Genomic DNA, 16,736 nt, shown 5'->3' on the forward strand with positions numbered 1-16,736 from the left:
ACTAATCGTAAAGCACACCCATAAAACAGTGAGCCAAATTCTGCCTGTAGTCAGTATGTATTTATGGGTGACAGGCGAGGTAACCTGTTCAGCCCACACTCTGATATCTTCTTGCCACACTACCAAATGGAACATGTTTACCAAAATGCTACTTTAATTTCAATGGAAAATTGCCTTTTGCCTGTTTTCTGGCAAAGTATTTTCTCTTATTTAGGCATCAGTTTCATTTCCTCTTTTATTTATTGTGACAGTATCCTCTAAGACCCAGGGGCAGTTAGTTAGGGTGGGACGAAGTAAACACTGCAAAACTTCAATTAACTACAAAAGTTTACCAGTAAGGTGGGAAGAACCCCATCCTCGGAAACCCAGGGGCAGTTGGGGTTGGACAAAGTAACCCCTGCAAAAATTGAAGAGATGAAAGTTTACAAGTAAGGTGTGAAGAGTTCGTTGTAAACTTGCATTACTTCAATTTTTGTCAGGTTTACTTCGTCATCCTGGATTCCCATGGATGATTTTGACAAATGGCTGATTTCTTATGTGCCAGTGTAATCCTTCAAATTTCACAAAACCAATGCACAAATTCTCCTTGTAAACTGCAGCACATTTGTGTTGTCAGGAGTGAGAAGATGAAAAACATTGGGGGAATTCTAAATCACCATAAGCGAATGATTTGGAAATATCACAAGAAATTCAAGTGCTTGATCATATCCTGGCTGCAAGCTTGTTTTTGCAAAAGGGGTATCCATGTGGATATAGCATCTGACAGAACAAAGTAAAGCACACACAATCTGTACAGGTGCCATCTCTTTTTCCTGCTTTTTGTCTCTGAAGTCTGAAAGGAAAAGAGGACTCCTAAGTATTTGCTCTTTTTGTCCAGATTTATTTACAGATTAGTCCATGGATCCCTTCCATTGCATGACTGTATTGTTTTCCAAAGTCTCTGTGTGCTTGTCTGTGAAACTCAGAGTACACTTATTAAGAATCAATCAAATGGCAAATGCTACTTTATTGAAAGCTTTGTTAACTTTATTTTTCATTGCATATACTGTGTTTAACAGAGCAACTATGGATCAAATTTATTTCTGTTTGGATGCTCTGGTAATTTAGCAAGTTCCTTACTGTACAAAATAAATAAGTGCATTTATTTAATAAACTTGAAGGCCGTCTTTTTTTTATAAATCATATTAGCACAAGGCCTATCAGTTAACAAAATATAATCAAGGTAGAGTCAGGATCTAGCTTTTTGAAAGGGTGTTTGGTTTATTTTGATAACTACCTTAAGTCAAGAATCCTTGATAGTGTTGGTGTAAAACAATGAAGCAATAGTTAAATTATGTTTTCACTCATCCTCACTTAACTTGACAACCCTGAAAAAACATGAAGACGGATAAAAAAGATTGAACTGCAAAGTTAAAGGAGCTATGTCACAGTTTAGGCATCTTGAAAAGGTTAGCCTAAACGTTTCAAGTTTGTTGTTTGTAATATGCGTTAATCTTTTCCATCCCTAACCATCACCTTTTCTTTATGGTTTGCTATTATCTCTTTCCTGTTTTTCTATCTTGGTAAGCTACCATGTTCTGGTTTGATTCAATATAAAGGTAATTTTGTATGTGGCCAAAATACCATGGGTGGGGAATTTTTATCATAAAGGCAAGTCTTTGAGTTTAACCCTGTATGTTTGATTTATTGCTCTTTTTATCCATAGAGGCTGAATGCAGCTATAAGGTCTTCCTGTTCATTGTCTTGACTAAAAATAGATTAGCAAAAATATCAATTGGGTAAGTGATACATGTATATGCTCAATGATATAAATTCACTGTAATGTAGCTACTAAATATCTCCTAGGCACACAAGCAAGATCTTGTTACATACATTGTAGTCCCTGAAAGTACATAACTTGTCTTTAGGTTGCTGTGCCAAATACATGGCACAATTATTTTGTACTTGTCTATTCATTAATCTAGTCATTTCCTATTAAAAAAATATAAAAAACTGACTGATTCATTTATAAATGTAGATTTCTTTAACCCTACATGTAGACTTTAAACTTTGCAGGTACATTATGTTTTTGAACATGAAATCAAGTTAAATTACTTTGGCGACTTGCACTCAGGAATGGCTTTGATAGCAGCTTGTTGTGGTAGAGTGATAAAATCTACCAAATTCTTTCTGTATTGTCAAGTTGACACATGGAAAGTTCTGGTCAGAGTGTAGAGCTCTTCATCTTAGTGACTATGTACTGGCAGGCTGAATGTACTCCAGAGGACTGTGTGATGAGGAAAGAGATGACGCTGAAGAAGGCTGTTCTTCTGATGATGAGCCAGGAGTCAGAGCACTGGTGCTTGCTACACGTTCAATTAACGTTGCATGGAGGTCATGAATGGCTTCGTTGTGCTAGAATTAAAATGGGAAATAATTTGCAATTAGTTGCTACTTTATATTTATTATTAATATCTCTTAGTTAGTACGCGTGCTCTGATTGGTCAATTTAGCGGGCCGTACTCTCTTGTACAGCCCACTAAAATTTAAAGTTGGTTTTGTTGCAAAACTGTTTTGTTATTTATCGCCAAGTGTTCCAACTTTTATAGCAAGTAAAAGTTTAAAACTTTCTTTTACTCTAAGTTGTGTATTAAAGAGTGCTAGCGACTAAAAAACGATTTCAAATTGACTCATTTTGCTTTCAAGGTTCGTCAGAAATTTGAAGCCATTCCTTGTGAATAGAAATCGTTCCTGAGCCCGTCAGACACACAGTAGAGATATAATAAATATCTTACTAACCTCGTTTTCTCGGTCCCTACTGTAAGTTATGGATCCTCGTTTTTCCCCCCTCGATTTATGGCCTTACACTTCGTGCTTGGGCCATAAATCGAAGGGGAAAAAAACGAGGATCCGTAACTTACAGTAGGGACCGAGAAAACGAGGTTAGTAAGAGGTATGTATTTTCTCCACCTCTGCACCCCAAGAACCATTAGGATAATACTGCCAAAAGAAACCAAACAAACAAGGATGAAATCACGAGGTATGCTAAAAGAACTTTGTATTTTCACTCCCATACTCTGCTGATATCCAGGCTCTTCCCAACATTGATTGCAAAGCCCTGCTACCTTTAAAATGTGTATGATTAATTTTCTTTCTTTAAGATTTTCATTTTCATCCAATCCTGCATCGCTGTTTCAAGTTGACATCTGATCTACGTAAAGAGTACTAAGTACGAGCAACAATATTTACAGTATGAATGATTCACTTCCTTTTTTCATATTTAAATCCTTTTAGTTTCTAGGCTCTCTCAAAGCAAAGAAAGCCAAACAACACTGTGTATGCTACCTAACAACAGTGCCTCAACTAACTTTGCATCCTTTAACAATGTCATTGGGCCAAATTCCCACTGAACAAGATATTGCCAGTTCCAAAGACTGGAAAATACCAATGTCTGAGTAATTCTAGCACAACTTAATGATACAGACTTCCTTAAACCAACTGCAGTTTCGTTAATGACGGTATTTTGCTGTTCTGTTATGCACACATACCTCACTAGATGGTTGTGCTGCAGTCAAAACATGTACCACCTTCTGAGGGTCCACTTTTGGAAGGACGTACCACAAAAGCCGAAGGGTGTGACGTAACACACTTGGGTGTGACACCAAGGGTAGCAAAAATTGGTCAAAGACCAGGTCACAAAATTCAGGTTGAGAAAACTCATCTTGCCAAGCAGCCAGTGAGCTGATCAGAGTGTGAAGGGAGACCTCATCTAATGCACGCTCTTGACATGTGTTGACAAACCAAGGCAAGATCGCAACAAAAGTTTGTCTGTTTTAACATGAACAAAACAAAGAATTAAAATTTTATTACTTTCTCATTATTTTCAAGGTGTTAAACAAATTATGGCCTCTAAGATGCATTGCAAAATCAAAATTACATTTTCGGTAAACTTCTGAAAATTGACATGAAATTTTGATTTTTCAAGTGTTCTGCTCACAATTTCAGTACAGTATTAGGATGTATTCCACATATTATTCTTGAACTGAAATAGCAACCCAATTGAATGTACATTTATGGTTACTACATTTACTCTATTCTGGAATAATGAATCAAACAAAGGGCACACCCAGAATTTTCTGGGAAAGGAGACATTTTGTAACTTAGGCTACAGTGAATTTCACTTAACTGCAGGGTACTACATTTTTTAATTCTTCCTTATTGAATGAAGGTTTTGGCAGATTGTTACTTGTGCTTTCACCAAATCTTATGAAAATATTACAGTTCTTTCATAAGACCTAAACTTGTATATTTACCTGTCCTTTTGCTTGATAACATGGAGAAGATAACACCATGAAAGAGTGAAGGCTACCGAGTTTGATGAGGTGATCTCTACAAAATAATCAATGAACTGTATGGGACCCTCAACATCACCACCAGTGTCGTCCTTGTCAACAAGTTTATTGCCCAGTGAGTGAAGACTGCTGTCTACCATCAGAGACATCAGTAATGGAAGAAACTTGTGAATCAGCTCACCACCCTAAAATGCATCAAAAGATAAAAGAATAGTAAGTCGTAAAATAAAGCCCATGCTAGCTGTCCTTCCATTACACTGAAGTTACTACACGTATGTAATTGTAATAGTCTGTTCAGGAAAACACTAGGTATGAGTATCATAAGTAGTGAAAACAGATAACTCAAACATACCAATGCTACTTCAGTAAAATGTTGATTACTTATCATCTCCCAAGCACTGACACCAAGGTTTAACACTCGTAAGAGGAAACTCACATCTGGACAGGACTGAAATATTTAATGCAAATCATTGTCAGTGGCAGAATATGGCAGCATATTTCAAATTCATAATGCTACCACTAGATATTGGTGTCCTCTTCAGTGTTAAAAACATCATCAAGTGAAACATGGTCAGCAGGTGTTCTTTTCAGATAAAATTGAAGAAAGGGGAGCAGTTTGGCTCAAGAAATGCTTTTCTTACTATGATTTTTTTATAGCCAGAGTGTAGAAGAATGTCTCCAAAATTACCATTTCTGTTACAGCTGTTGGGCTAAGTTTGAAATAGTTTCTCATTAATTTTCTTTTAAACCAATACAAGTCATGCTTCAAGCTTTCATCTGGTCTTCACCGATACCATTCCATGAAAATAATTTTTTGGTGTGAAAATTAATATTCTTATATTTTTTTGCTCATTCAGTCGCAAAAACAGCAATTTCAACTGTCTGTATTGAAATAGTGATGTATTTAACAATTCTATTAGTTGTGTACTTGTAATCAGAAAAATTTAAATTCACTAGAGTTCAATAAACATCCTTAGAATTTTCTAATAATTGTACTATTTTTTATTGCTTTCAAAAATTAATTACAATAATTGTTAGCCCTTTGGAATCAAAGGGATTAAGGCGCATGTATTCTAACACATGATTATAATTTAAATACACTGTATTACAGGGAAACTCACCTTTGGCAAGGACTCTGTGTTGACAAGTCTCAGAAGGAGTTTGATAACACTTTTGGACACTGTGTTGATGGCAAATGGGTCACACAAAATCATTGCAATATCTCTGTAAAGACAACACGCCATTGAGCTTCCTCAAATAACTTTATATGAAAATTATATCAATAATATTAGCTGTTCTGGACATTAATATTTGAATTAACTAATTTTTTCATAAGTTTTGTCCCCCTCTAACTGACACACAGTTACTCTTTCAATGACTTTTCAACTCATGGCAGTACTTCAGCTACCAGCCAACTGAATAATTCAGATCTGCACTGCTTTAAATATTATAGTTCTGCACACAACGTTGTGGCTTAAATTTGTTTTTGTTTGGAAAGTTAAATGCCAATTTGATTTTTATGGTCTTTGACAGGTATATCATATACATGTAAGACAAAGGAAACTAAAAATAAAATTTGCCTGAAACTTTTCAAACAAAAGACAAATTTAGGCCGCAACCTATACATTAATTAATATTTTAGGTATATGTAGCAGAAATCTATAAGCTTGCAAAGACAGTGATGCAAATCTGTTTTTCATTTTAAAGAAATTAAACCCTCACCCAAGAACCTGTTCTTCACTATGCTTGGCATGATCCAGAAATCCTTGCAATTCTTTTGTCCTTTTTCCTTCAATCACTTTTTCCCGTATACAAGCATCCAAACACCAGGTAAATTTATGGCATGGATCGATGTCCTTGATGTCTTTAATTTCAAGATCATGTACTGCCATTAGCAGCTCTGACCTAAGAGTGCAGTAATGAACTTCTTTAGTTCTTAGGAACAGTGTTCTGAGGAACTGCAACACAAGATTGTACAGTTCCAGAGACTTTCCAATCATCTTGGCTAAGCTCTGTACAACTGCATTTTGCCGCCTTGTTTTGGATGGCACTGAAAAGAATGTGTGTGAATTTAAAGGTTCGGTGGAGAAAAGAACACTGTATTTTGCTTCTACATATTGGTTCAAAAGTGGGCCAACAGCATCCCCAAACAACGCATGGTGCTTGACCCATATCTGCCTTTTAACTTCAATTGAACAATCTTCGTACAGCTTAGGGTCATTTGCAAGTTGTTCAAGGCATTCCTCAGGAACTTTTGGAAGGTATTTCATGACTTCCATAACAACAGGCCTAAGATGAGCCACGTGGATAAAAGGAAAGCACTGGTCAAGCAGACTGTGAAGTTTTTCCACCTCCAAATGCTTTACTTGTTCCAGCAATTTTTCTCGCAAGTTTTCCATCACATAACTGTTGAATTGCAATCTTTGAACGTCATGAAGGTCCAGGAAGGGCAAAGCAGGCTGCAGAGAAGGCAGCATAATACTATTTTCCTGCTGAAAGTTTTCTATGAAGTTGACAACTTCGAAGTCTTGAGCGGTGTTGAGTCCGCGTAAAATAAACTCCGTTCCAGGAAGTCCTGCCTGATCAAAACCGGCCATGATGATCAAAAGAGTGTTATCTTAACAAGCCGTAATAAAATAATTAGCTCCTGCTAAATTACCTACATAAATTAAGTGTTTTTCTCGGACAGTTTTTTCGCCATTTTGGCGGACATCGGCCGAAGCCGAATGCGCATGATCTTTGTTCTTATCGCAACGAATGCAGGGACTTTTATAGCAGCCATCTTTCGTTTCTTCCCACAACTCTTTGCTGCCCACAGAGCAAATCAAGATGGCGGACGGAACGGGCTTGGAAGAGAAAGTCAAGAAGTACGAAGAATTTTTAAATGACAAATTAAGAAAAGATCTAGAAACTGTGATGAAAACACAAGAAGAGGTAAACTCCAAAATTGCCGAATATTTACAGTTAAAAAGCGTCATAGAGAACATTAAAAACTACGATGGAGGCACTGGGAAAGGCCTGAAGACGCAAGTAGATCTCGGCTGTAACTTTTATTGTCAGGCGCAAATAACAGATCCATCGAAGGTATTAGTCTCAGTTGGTTATGGATTCTTTGTTGAGTTTACGTTGGATGAAGCGCTGACATTTATCAAGAAAAAGTGCAATCAACTGACGACATACAGTTCAAAGTTAGGGAATGATTCCGCTAAAATCAAAGCTCACATCAAACTTGTCCTGGAAGGACTAAGAGAGTTGCAAGACATTGGTGCAAAGAAAGAAGAACCGAGGCCTGTTTGGTGAGGCAAAATTAATTATCTTCACCTCGAGAAAGCCTCGAAAGACAATATTTGGAGTTGCTCTACAGATGATAGGGTTTTCACATACGCATAACCTATCAGGGCTCAGGTGAATTCACATACAGACCATGTGATCTTCCTCTGCAGCATATTGTAGTGTCAGTAGTTGCCTTAGGCTCGATTTCCGCCGCTTTCTCGAGTCCGGTCTACGTTCCTCCCCGAGAAGAGACGGCTGGACGCGTGAGCGGCAAAGCATGTCTGTGACGTATCTTCATAATGTAAAACTTGCGGCGCTTCAGGTGGCCGGAAATGTCATCTGATGATAATCATAGCCAGGCACACATGACGCCTACGGCTCGTAAAATTTGTGGCGTTTTTTCACATTATTGTTGCGGAAGGGCTTTACATGCTGTGTTCTACAGAAGAGTTTGTTTTTGTTTTTTTTTGTTTTTGTTTTTTTTTAAAGTAGAGCAGAGCTGTTTGACTATACTGTAGCAACTGTCATGTCAAAGGTCACACATATGTTGGTGTAAATGGTGTTGACACCATGTTTATGTTTTGCTTGTTTGGTTTGCTTTGGCTCATTTAAAAATTTAATTTTGTCTGGCTTCGCCAGAGACTGGTGTTGCTTCTCTTCAAGAAGACTAAGGTACACATCAATTTGACTGGGTGTTTTGTTTCTTGAAATCGATGTTTGCGTTTATTCCTCCCTTTGTTTTCTTTGTTCGTTATCTCATATTCTGGTACCACATGATTCAAATATAGATTCTAACGTGTAAGTCTGTTCACTATTTTTCGTGTTATATATGCTACTATGGTTTAGATCAGGCAAGATTTCATCAGTTGACGGTATTTGGTTAAATATCCCACTAGTGCGATTGCACTTCATATCGAACAACTCCTTTGCTACTGTGAGAAAGCTAATTTATGCAGCCTGCTCGATTCAGGCAGGCAGATTTCTTATTGGTTGAAATTAACAATGCCAAGTCCACGAGTCCAGCCGTGAGTTCGGGGGAGGAGTGCGGGCTCTTTTCCCAAACAGCGGCTGGTAATCGAGCCTATAGTTGCCTTTTATTGGGGATTAAGCTGTCAGTTATTTAATGCACTTGTATGTGCAGGGTTCTTTTTTTTTTCATTACTTGGAAGCAGTACACTTTAGTGGATGCTACATGTACAAATCGGAAATAAGAATCTTAAAGAGGTTAGAACTGAATATGGGAATTTGCTTGTTTTGGATGAAAGTTTGATGCATCAAAGTGCTCATGTAAGTCAGGAAAAAGTCTCAGGTCTTTTTAGTCAATGTGCATGGGAATTTTGTGTATGATTTTCTATTTTCATGGGGAGTTTGTTTTCTTTTAGAGATGGTCTTTGTTGACTAGGAAAGTAAACCACTCTGAGAAACTGGTAGAATCATAACTACTTCCCATTCAGATTGACTCTTTTGAGATCCATGTAACAAAGTTTGAAGTAAATGGAACCCCTGAAACTTTTGTGTTTGGTATCAAAATTTGGTCATTGCCATGTACAATTTCCTACTTTCATGCCATTCCTTGACATGCAGCTAAATACAGGGATTGCACCCTATTAAAGCAGGAAAAATCTTTGCTAAGTCTTTTATATCTTAACCACTTAATTATCTTTGAATAGCACCTTGTCGGTTAATGTTGATTAGTGAACGCACTAGTTTAATAACTGTCCAATCTGCACCTTCCAAATCACAGACTAGTAGCAGCTTAGAAGCCTGTTCTCACGTGTGGGATGGCAGAACTAAGTCTGCATCTCCTAAATCAGAGACTAGGAGCATCTCCGAAGCATCCACTCACTTGTCAGATGACAGAACCAAATCTGCCTCTCCTAAATGACAGTCTAGGAGCAGCTTGGAAGCGTCCCCTCGATCAAGTGCCAGAATGAGAAACTAAATCTGTATCTCCTAAATCACAGTCTTACTCTAGGAGCAACGCGGAAGCGTCTTCTCACGTGTCGGATGGCAGAACCCAATCTCCATCTCCTAAATCACAGACGTTTTCTTTGTGTCGTGTCTGCCGTATTTGTGGTATTCACGCTAAATTCACGAGGTTATGATAACACTTTCCTTGAATTTAAACGAGCTACTAATATTTCTCGCACTGACACTTTGCACACTAACCGTCACTATTCCAACCGCTTACCTTTTGTTGTTACATATAACCCAGCACTTCCTCACATTTCTTATATCCTACGCAAACATTTTAACAGATTGCTTTCCTCCCAGCACTTCCTCACATTTCCAATATCCTGCGCAAACATTTTAACAGATTACTTTCCTCCCGCTGTTGCATGGAGGTTTTTAAACACCCACCTATCGTCACTTACAGACGTACTTCTAACCTTTTCGCCATTTTAGCTACCCACTATCACGGCTCCTAACAACCCTAATCTCAATTCCAAGCAGGCCTATGCCCACCTGGTCATTGGACAGGTTGTAAGTCTTCACCATGGGACATTTGATGGCAAAGGGTTGCTCGGGGGTTGGGCATTTGATAGGCTCGATTACCAGCCGCTGCTCGGGAAAGGAGAAATGTATATCGGATAAATCGAGCCTAGGCATTTGAAAATTCGGTGAAATACAGAATTATCAATCGGTAAGTTTTAACCACAAAAGCCCGCTTTATTAAACATCAAAAGGATTAACCCTACGTTTAACATAGGCACGCAAGGCATGCAAGAGTTATTTTTTTGGTGAATTCTCGGAGATAGCAGCATTCATGGAACTGCTTACAGTGATGATTGGGTTAATTTGACAAGTTTTTCGGTTGCGATGTACACAAGAAAGAAACTGGGAATTTATGCTGTACATACGACGTTACATGGGTAATGGTAGATAACTAAATAGTAAGCCATAAAATGTTTGACTGAACAAACTACAGCAATCTGACACGTCTCCAGATTAATATAGATACCATCTTATTTTCTAACAGGCAATTTGATTCGGTCTTTGATACAACCCACACTCTGATTTGTGTGACACGCGCACATGCATAACTCACTCACCGATCACATAGCCCTTCCAACCCCCAAGAACAATTTTTGCTCAAAAAAACTCAAGTTAAGAGAACTTTTCGCATTTTATACAAGTCGTAAGTTTACCCTTTTTATACGACACAACACAACAACACTACTTCGCCGAAAATTGAAAGAAAGAGAAAAAAAACCTCCTTGACACGTTGAAAGTCTGATTTAATTAAATTGCACTTTAACTTGGTGCCACGCAGTCTTCAAAGAACATTTGGACAGTTTTCATAATTCTACCTTTAAAAGAATGTCATAAAATGCTCATCAAATAAAAATATTTAACTGCTACTGCAGAGACGTAAAAACCGTACAGAAATGAAAGCTTCTTTTTCGTTTAATTTCCTGGGAACAATAGCCGATAACTTGTCAGCTCTAATTGAATTTACTCCCATATAAAAAACAAAAATGTTAAGTTAAGACAGCAAACATCTCGTGGGAACAAGTGGTGACGATTCGTCAGCTCTAATTGAATTTACTCCCTTGTGAAAAACAAGAGTGTCAAATTACCCTTTGTTACTAAAAAATAAAAATATCTCGTTATATTTGCATGCAACAAGAACAAAACAATCGTTACCTGCACTTGCTATTGTAAACATTAGAACTGTTTCAAATCTAAATAGTCTCATCTCTAAAACATGTACTAAGAACTAGAAGCGAGTATTGGTGACCTCTAATTGAATTTACTCATTGCGAAAAACAAAAGTATCAAGTTACCTTTGTAACTAAAAATAAAAATATCTCGTTCCATTTGCATACTACTAGCTCATGAACTGTTTTAAAACTCAAGGCTCAAAAACAAGACGACAGGAGCGAGGTTGAGCGAGTCGAGCGACTCCTGAAAACATGATTACGAGGCTGACCAAGGGCGTAAAAATAATGGGGGTGGAGTCCTTTTTAGTGCAGAGTGCACTACTGGGATCGTTTGGAGGTTGACGTCGCTAAAGCACTATGGCAATAAGGCAGTTGGCCATAAGGTGTAATCTTTAATGTTTGTTTAATTAATTAATTTCAATTAATTAATTAGGCTTGCAGCAAGAGGGGGGTAGGGTGGGGTAGGTACTTGTGAGCACTACGTAAAATGGGTGGTGCATGTACCTACCTCACGTCTTTGATCACTTCAAAAAGCTATATATTTGTTTCAGAAAGCCCCTTGCTCCCCTTGTGGTACTTTTCTCTTTAGAATAAAACCAATCATGACTGGACGCACCGGGCTTCTACTGTAAGTACCGCAAAAAAATGGTAGGAAATTTTCCTAGCATTCCTTACATACTCTCACTAGGGTTCTTCGTCTTGCGGCCAGTGAAGGCGTCAGAATCTGTTTCAGTGACATGTCGATGATATTAAATAAAAAATAAACCAGAAAGGGCCGATGGAATATGAGACAACTTTAAAATGAAGTCACTATATTTAATACTAGTGCTTTAAAAGTAAATGGTGCGTTCGAGTCATTCCTGATGCTTTCAAACGATGGCGGACTCCACCGACGCCAATAATCTGGAACAAAACAAGGCCATTATATATCGGATCACGCCTAAACACACGTGAAGAAAGACTTGGGCAGGAAAAAAAAGTGAGCGGACAAAAGCGGGGAATGCCTATAAATCAAGTAATCCCGCAATGATGAACGAATTACACATCATGAACCTTCCTCTGCTTCTCCCACTGAACCAAGTTCAGATCTACGAACTGAACTTAAAGATACCAAAGTGCCTACGAATGGATGTTGAGCGCGGCGAGTAGACGTAAATGTCTTGTTTACCTAATGAAAGGCATCACAATAAACTCTGAGCTTGCATCGAGATGCTTGTCCGGACGTAAAGGAGCGTTTGATTAATCAATCTAAAACAGATCTTAAGGAAGAGAAACCCAGACGATCTGGAATACTTGTCTGAGTATGTCGTTGGCAGTGGGAGCCACGTGCAGTATTATCATGCTCGGCAATTGAAGTTATTGTGTAGAAAATATCGCACAATTACACAGCCGAAGGCAAAAAAAAAAAAAAAGCGCGAGGAGAAACTTAGTACATGGAGCTAAGATAGATTGTCAGTGCTTTAGGTGGCTCTGTACGGCTACCAGTGGCTTGGCCAATCGCTTGGCCAATCGCTTGGCCAATGGCTCGTACACGCAACGAATCGTAAAAGTCCGTAAGTAACGACCTCCGAAAGAAGTGAGCCCACCCCCCATCCTCTGAGAATAGAGGAACTAAGGTTCAAAAGTATAATTATTTTTCCAATCAATAACCTGAATAACGTACGATAAACTGATGACGATTCAACTAGGGAAGGTATAGCTTATTTCAGGAGGCGTCATGAAGCGCCCTGATAAAACAAATCCCGCAAGATTTTCATCAAGTAACAAGAAGGTACTAACTGGACCTTTTCTTCAAATTAAAATTACTGAAATTGACAACTTTGCATCATTTTTAATAGGAACGCATAAAAAGAACATTTAATCGTATTGAAATTAAAAAGTCGACCAGAGCATTTAAATATTTATAAAGCAGACTAACGTAGCAGTGTATCATGAACAGTAGAAATAGTTTAAGGTATCTTACATCGTGGTCTACATGTAAAGTGCCCACCCATGTGCCAGCAACATAAATTTGAACTGGAACGAAGAATTTCTAAATGATTTATAAGAACTCAGTGTTTTTAAAAATTACACCCACAGCCTTAGAGGGATACAGCCCCGTTCTCATAGAATTTTAAAAAAAAATCCCAACCAATGCTTACCTAACCTTTCAAAGATGCTACTTTTAGCTCTCACCTAAATCTACACACGTGTATTTCACTTGTGGAAGTCTATTGATTTGGACAGTGTTTGGGTTGGAGATTCTCGCCCATATCAACTCTCTTTTCTCTCGTAAGTTCTCGCGCGTTTAGACATGCGCCAATCTCGCGGTTTAGGTGCGGGGATCTTAACCAACGCTTACTTAGCTTTTTAAAGATGCTACTTTTAGCCCTCCTCCAAATCTACACACGTGTATTTCACTTGTGGAAGTCTGTCGCTTTGGACAATACTTGGGTTAAGGATTCTCGCCCATTTAGATCTTTTTTTCACTCGCGTGTTTTCGCGCGTTTAGCGATGCAGCACACTCGCGTTTTTTTGTGTGGGGATCCCAACTATGCTTACCGGGCTCTTTGTAAATGCTAGTTTTGGCCCTCCCCCAAATCTACAGAAGTGTATTTCACTTGTGGAAGTCTATCGATTTGGACAGTGCTTGGGTTAGCTTCTCTTTGACATGTCAATTTTCTTTTCTCCCGCGTGTTGTCGCACGTTAAGCGAGGCGGCGCACTCGCGTTTTAGATATGGGGATCCTAAACTTTGCTCATCTCGCTTTTTAATGATGCTAGTTTTAGCCCTCTTCCAAATCTCCAGTGTGTATTTCATTTGTGGAAGTCTATCGATTTGAACGGTGCTTGGGTGGATATTTTTAACGATGTCAATTTACTTTTCTCTTGTCTTTTCTCGCGCGTTTAGCTATGCGGCACACTCGAACTTTTGGTGTCGGGATCTTAAACTAGGCTCACTGGGCTTTTTAAAGATGCTAGTTTTGGCCCTCTCTTAAATTTACACATGTGTATTTTTTTTACTTGTGGGAGTCTTTCGATATAGACAGTGCCTGGGAAAGAGATTCTCGCCCATATCAAATTTCTTTTCTCTCGTAAGTTCTCGCGCGTTTAGAGATGCGCCACACTCCCGTTTTTGGTATGGGGATCCTAAAGTATGTCTGCGGAGCTCTTTAAAAATGCTAGATTTGGCCCTCCCCCAAATCTACACACGTGTATTTCACTTGTGGAAGTCTGTCGCTTTAAACAATACTTGGGATGGAGATTCTCGCCCATTTATATTTCGACCTATCGCGTGTTTTCGTGCGTTTAGAGATGCGCTACTCTCGCGATTTTTGTGTCGTCATCTCAAACTATGCTTACTGGACTTTTTAAAGATGCTACATTTAGCCCTTTCTCAAATCTACACACGTGTATTTTACTTGTGGAAGTCAGTCGCTTTAAAAAATGCCTGGATTATAGATTCTCGCCCATTTATAACTTGTTTTCACTCGCATGTTTTCATTTAGCGATGCGGCACACTCGCGTTTTTTGTGTGGGGATCCCAAACTATGCTTATGGGGCTCTTTAAAAATGTTAGTTTTGGCCGTCCACCAAATCTACACAAAGGTATTTAACTTGTAAAAGTCTATCGATTTGGGCAGTGTTTGGGTTGGAGATTCTCGCCCATATCAACTTTATTTTCGCTCGTAAGTTCTCGGGCGTTTAGAGATGCGCCACACAAGCGTTTTAGGTGCAGGAATCCCAACCAATGCTTACCTAACTCTTTAAAGATGCTACTTTTAGCCCTTCCCCAAATCTACACACGATTGTTTCACTTGTGGAAGTCTATCGATTTGGACAGTGCTTGAGTGGGAGATTCTCGCTCATATCAACTTTCTTCTCTCTCGTAAGTTCTCGCGCGTTTAGAGATGCGCCACACTCGCGTTTTAGGTGCGGGGATCTCAACCAATGCTTACCTTACTTTTTAGAGATGCTAGTTTTAGCCCTCCCCCAAATCTACACACGTGTATTTCACTTGTGGAGGTCTATCGATTTGGACAGTGCTCAAAGTCGCCGAGATCAAGCTACGCGCAGAGTGATTTTGATTAACTTTGGGTCGATTTCCATGAACTTGGGCGATTTTTCCGAGTCTCAGGGACTCTAAACTAATTCGAGAAGACTTTGCTTTTCAGTGAATTGGACGGAGGAAAAATGTTTGAACGCTTGGTTATGACCAGTCTGGCTGAAACATAACTACTTAGTGACTAGAAAGTCGCCGAGACCGGGCTGTGCGCAGCATGATTTCAACCAACTTTGGGTCGATTTCCATTATTTTGGGCGATATTTCCGAGGCCCAGGGTCTCTAAATTAATTCGAGAAGACTTTGGTTTTCAGTGAAATGGACAGAGGAAAAATTTTTGAACGCTTCGCTATGAGCACTCTGGCCGAAATATAGCCACTTAGTGACTGGAAAGTCGCCGAGACCGGGCTACGCGCAGCGTGATTTTGACCAACTTTGGGTCGATTTCCAGAAACTTGAGCGATATTTCCGACTCCCAGGGACTTTAAACTAATTCAAGAAAACACGCGAGTGAAAAAAAGATATAAATGGGCGAGAATCTTTACCCCAGGCATAGTCCAAAGCGATAGACTTCCACAAGTGAAATACACGTGTGTAGATTTGGAAGAGGGCTAAAAGTAGCATCTTTAAGTGAGCACTGGTTGGGATTCCCGCACCTAAAACGCGAGTGTGGTGCATCTCTAAGCACGCAAGAACGTATGAGAGAAGAGAAAGTTGATATGGGCGAGAATCTCTTACCCAAGCACTATCCAAATCGATAGACTTAAACAAGTTAAATAAACGTGTGTAGATTTGGGGGAGGGCTAAAAGTTACATCTCTAAAAAGTTAAATAAGCATTGGTTGGGATCGCCGCACCTAAAACGCGAGTGTGGCACATCTCTAAACGCCCGGGAACTTGCGAGAGAAACTGAGAAAGTTGATCTGGGCGAGAATCTCCAACCTAAGCGCTGTCCAAATCGATAGACTTCCACAAGTGAAATACATTTGTGTAGATTTAAGGGAGGGCCAAAACTAGCATTTTTAAAGAGCCCCGTAAGCATAGTTTGGGATCCCTACACCAAAAACTCGAGTGTGCCGCATCGCTAAGCGCGCGAAAACACGCGAGTGAAAAAAAGATGTAAATGAGCGAGAATCTTTAACCCACGCATTGTCCAAAGCGGGAGAGAAGAAAATTGACATGGGAAAGAATATATAACCCAAGCACTGTACACTTGTGTAAATTTGGGGGAGGGCCAAAACTAGCATTTTTAAAGAGCCCCGTAGGAATAGTTTGGGATCCCCACACAAGAAACGCGAGTGTGCCGCATCGCTAAACGCGCGAAAACGCACAAGTGAAAAAAAGATATAAATGGACGAGAATCTTTAACCCAAGCATTGTCCAAAGCGACAGACTTCCACAAGTAAAATACACGTGTGTAGATTTGC

The 16,736-nt window shown here is 39.1% G+C and overlaps 2 protein-coding genes and 1 pseudogene across 2 annotated transcripts; 2 read left to right on the top strand and 1 right to left on the bottom strand.

Moving 5' to 3' along the window:
* Positions 1-969: 969 nt before the first annotated feature.
* Positions 970-6,930, bottom strand: LOC145489722 (negative elongation factor B-like). Its single transcript, XM_081468754.1, has 6 exons — positions 6,054-6,930; positions 5,453-5,555; positions 4,684-4,779; positions 4,293-4,516; positions 3,528-3,807; positions 970-2,394 (listed from the first exon to the last, which is right to left on the bottom strand). The coding sequence occupies exons 1-6, from the start codon at positions 6,926-6,928 to the stop codon at positions 2,233-2,235; spliced, it is 1,740 nt and encodes a 579-aa protein (XP_081324880.1). The 5' UTR covers positions 6,929-6,930; the 3' UTR covers positions 970-2,232.
* Positions 6,931-7,146: 216 nt separating this feature from the next.
* On the top strand, positions 7,147-10,884 carry LOC145489741 (protein UXT homolog). The gene has a single exon (XM_081468779.1). It carries the CDS (start codon positions 7,161-7,163, stop codon positions 7,629-7,631), a length of 471 nt encoding a protein of 156 aa, XP_081324905.1. The 5' UTR covers positions 7,147-7,160; the 3' UTR covers positions 7,632-10,884.
* Positions 8,790-16,736, top strand: part of LOC145478227 (uncharacterized) — a 10,720-nt pseudogene continuing 2,773 nt past the window's right edge.

Source organism: Orbicella franksi, chromosome 1 (assembly GCF_964199315.1).
Source record: "Orbicella franksi chromosome 1, jaOrbFran1.1, whole genome shotgun sequence".
NCBI classification, from domain to species: domain Eukaryota; kingdom Metazoa; phylum Cnidaria; class Anthozoa; order Scleractinia; family Merulinidae; genus Orbicella; species Orbicella franksi.